Genomic DNA, 3,131 nt, shown 5'->3' with positions numbered 1-3,131 from the left:
ATCCTCTAATTTTTGAAGCATTTCACTTGATCCATGGGTTAACCATAGAGGTGACGGCAAGGTTTTTTTTAGCTCTGTAAAAAATAACAAATCAGCGCGAAATGGTAAATATACGTTGTATAGCTGCTGAACACTAGGGTCAATAGACAAATCCCTTAACACAAATATAAAATCAGATAGTGCAGCGCTAGAATCAAAATAAAACACTAAAGTCCACCACCATAACAATATCCATGTGGGTGTTCAATACATCATCCTCAAGTGCGAGCAAACACCGGATTCTGGAGAGGTAATTTCAGACAGCCCACCACCAGGGAATAGGTTGGCCTCTCACCTGAAAGAATGGACCCTTTTGTTATAGAGGGTCATAAATCACTTAAATCAAGCAAGATACAGCATATGCAGGCTTCCGTCAGGGCTCAGATGTCAAACACTCCTCCAGGACCAAAGGGCTCCGATAACAGACGCTCCAATATGACCACGATAAAAGAAATGGCGAAAGAATAGTGCTCTCTGTATGCTATGCTTTATTAAAAAACTAAAATAAGTCACTCACATGTGAACCGCTGGGTATATGCATGTAAGACAACGGTAACGATATAAACCTCCGTCTAGTAGTGTGGATGCGCAGTGGCCGCGGGTGACGTCACGACGTATCCTCGTTCTGGACGCGTTGCGTCCCAGTGGGCGGGGACTTCATCAGCAGATCTGCTGATGAAGTCCCCGCCCACTGGGACGCAACGCGTCCAGAACGAGGATACGTCGTGACATCACCCGCGGCCACTGCGCATCCACACTACTAGACGGAGGTTTATATCGTTACCGTTGTCTTACATGCATATACCCAGCGGTTCACATGTGAGTGACTTATTTTAGTTTTTTAATAAAGCATAGCATACAGAGAGCACTATTCTTTCGCCATTTCTTTTATCGTGGTCATATTGGAGCGTCTGTTATCGGAGCCCTTTGGTCCTGGAGGAGTGTTTGACATCTGAGCCCTGACGGAAGCCTGCATATGCTGTATCTTGCTTGATTTAAGTGATTTATGACCCTCTATAACAAAAGGGTCCATTCTTTCAGGTGAGAGGCCAACCTATTCCCTGGTGGTGGGCTGTCTGAAATTACCTCTCCAGAATCCGGTGTTTGCTCGCACTTGAGGATGATGTATTGAACACCCACATGGATATTGTTATGGTGGTGGACTTTAGTGTTTTATTTTGATTCTAGCGCTGCACTATCTGATTTTATATTTTTTTAGCTCTGTGCATAAACTAGGTAATGTTTTTAAAGAAATAAACTGATTAAGCATCCACCTATACAAAGTCATGTCTAAATACTCATCTAGTTGTGTCAAACGATGAGAAAGCATGTCTGGTCTACTAGCCCTAAGCACAAAAATTAAACAACGGCCTGTTAGCCTGCTAGATCTTTATCCCATGTTGGTTTTGCTTTAATTGTTTTTTTGACTTCCTTGTTTCTCATACTATAGATGATGGGGTTCAACATTGGTGTCACAGCTGTATAGAAAATAGACACATTTTTGTCTGTTTCTGCAAAATACGTAGAGCGGGGCCTCAGATACACAAACATGATTGTCCCATAGTAGAGAACCACCACAGTCAGATGAGAAGCACATGTGGAGAAAGCTTTAAGTCTTCCCTTTGAGGAGCTTATTTTCAAGATGGTGGAGATGATGTGGATATATGAAATAAATGTCAAGAAAAAAGAACACATAGCAATGATACCCGTTGCAATATAAGTGGCTATTTCATTAAGCTGTGTTTCTCGACAGGACAGTCGAAAAAAAGGCGGCATCTCACAGAAGAAGTGGTTGACATGGTGAGACTTGCAGTAGGGGAGTTGGAAGGTAAGGACAACGTGGATGGCAGAGTTCATGAATCCCATAATCCATGAACATGCAGCTAAACTGGCACAAATGTTCTTGCTCATGATGGTGGTGTAATGCAATGGTCTACAGATGGCAGCAAACCTGTCATATGCCATGACAGCCAGAATGATACACTCTGTTGATCCTAAAGCCAAATGGAAGTACATCTGTACTGCGCATCCCAACAGGGAGATACTTCTATCCATGACCACAGTATTCACGAGAATTTTGGGAACAATGGTAGATGAGAAACAGATGTCTACAAAGGAGAGATTACTCAGAAAGAAGTACATGGGGGTCTGTAGCTTTTGGTTGATTCTCACCACAATGATCAGCAGAAGGTTTCCTGACAACGTCATTGTGTAAATCATAAAGAACACAAGGAAGAAGATGGCCTGAAGATGGGGAACATTAGATAGACCAAGGAGGATGAAACTTTCTGGAGATGTTTGATTGACGTCTTCCATAATATTCAGTAACTGCCTGATATAAGAAATTTTTAACATCTTAAATCAAATATATATATTGTTTTCCTTAACCACTTGACCTCTGAAAGGTTTAACCCCCTTCACAGCCAGGGCATTTTTTTGCTATTCAGCACTTTGCTACTTTAACTGCCATCTGCTCGGACATGCAACACTGTACCCAAATAAAATTTATATCACCTTTTCAAACAAACAGAGCTTTCTTTTGGGGGTATTTGATCACTACTGAGTTTTTATTTTTTATGGATGAGTGAGTTTGAGGTGGAGGAACTTGACTAGCCTGCACAGGGTCCTGACCTCAACCCGACAGAACACCTTTGGGATGAATTAGAGCAGAGACTACGAGTCAGGCCTTCTCGTCCACATCAGGCTCTGAGGAAGAAGGTACTCTTTCGAAACACATCAGCCAGCAGTGGTTCTGAGGTCCTCCTCTCTGCTTTCTAGAGACTGTTGGCTCTATGATTAATTGCCACATCCAAGTGGTCTTCACAAGCTTTTTATTCATCACATGTTTGTGAGTAGTATTTTACTGATTTTTTTTTTATTAAAAAATTATCTTGGGATAATGCACAAGGCTGGTGCACCCTTTTCTTTTTATATTTCCTTGTCCACATCAGTGCCTGACCTCACAAAATGCGCATCTGGAAGAATGGTCAAACATTCCCATAGACACACTCCTAAACCTTGTGGACAGCCTTCCCAGAAGAGTTGAAACTGTTATAGCTGCAAAGGGTGGGCCAACTCAATATTGAACCCTA

The 3,131-nt window shown here is 42.1% G+C and overlaps 1 protein-coding gene across 1 annotated transcript; it reads right to left on the bottom strand.

The window, feature by feature from the left end:
* Positions 1-365: 365 nt before the first annotated feature.
* LOC141116627 (olfactory receptor 5AS1-like) lies at positions 366-2,355 on the bottom strand. Its single transcript, XM_073609019.1, has 2 exons — positions 1,460-2,355; positions 366-396 (listed from the first exon to the last, which is right to left on the bottom strand). Exons 1-2 carry the CDS (start codon positions 2,353-2,355, stop codon positions 366-368), a joined length of 927 nt encoding a protein of 308 aa, XP_073465120.1.
* Positions 2,356-3,131: the final 776 nt, after the last annotated feature.

Source organism: Aquarana catesbeiana, linkage group LG13 (genome assembly GCF_042186555.1).
Source record: "Aquarana catesbeiana isolate 2022-GZ linkage group LG13, ASM4218655v1, whole genome shotgun sequence".
In the NCBI taxonomy this organism is placed as follows: domain Eukaryota; kingdom Metazoa; phylum Chordata; class Amphibia; order Anura; family Ranidae; genus Aquarana; species Aquarana catesbeiana.
This window is presented reverse-complemented; position numbering and strand designations above follow the sequence as displayed.

Coding starts and splice junctions, on each gene's coding strand:
- LOC141116627 (XM_073609019.1), bottom strand. CDS start 2,355: ATGGAAGACGTCAATCAAACATCTCCAGAAAGTTTCATCCTCCTTGGT. Junction 397..1,459: donor AGAAACAAGGAAGTCAAAAA/AACAATTAAAGC, acceptor AGCCTGCATATG/CTGTATCTTGCTTGATTTAA.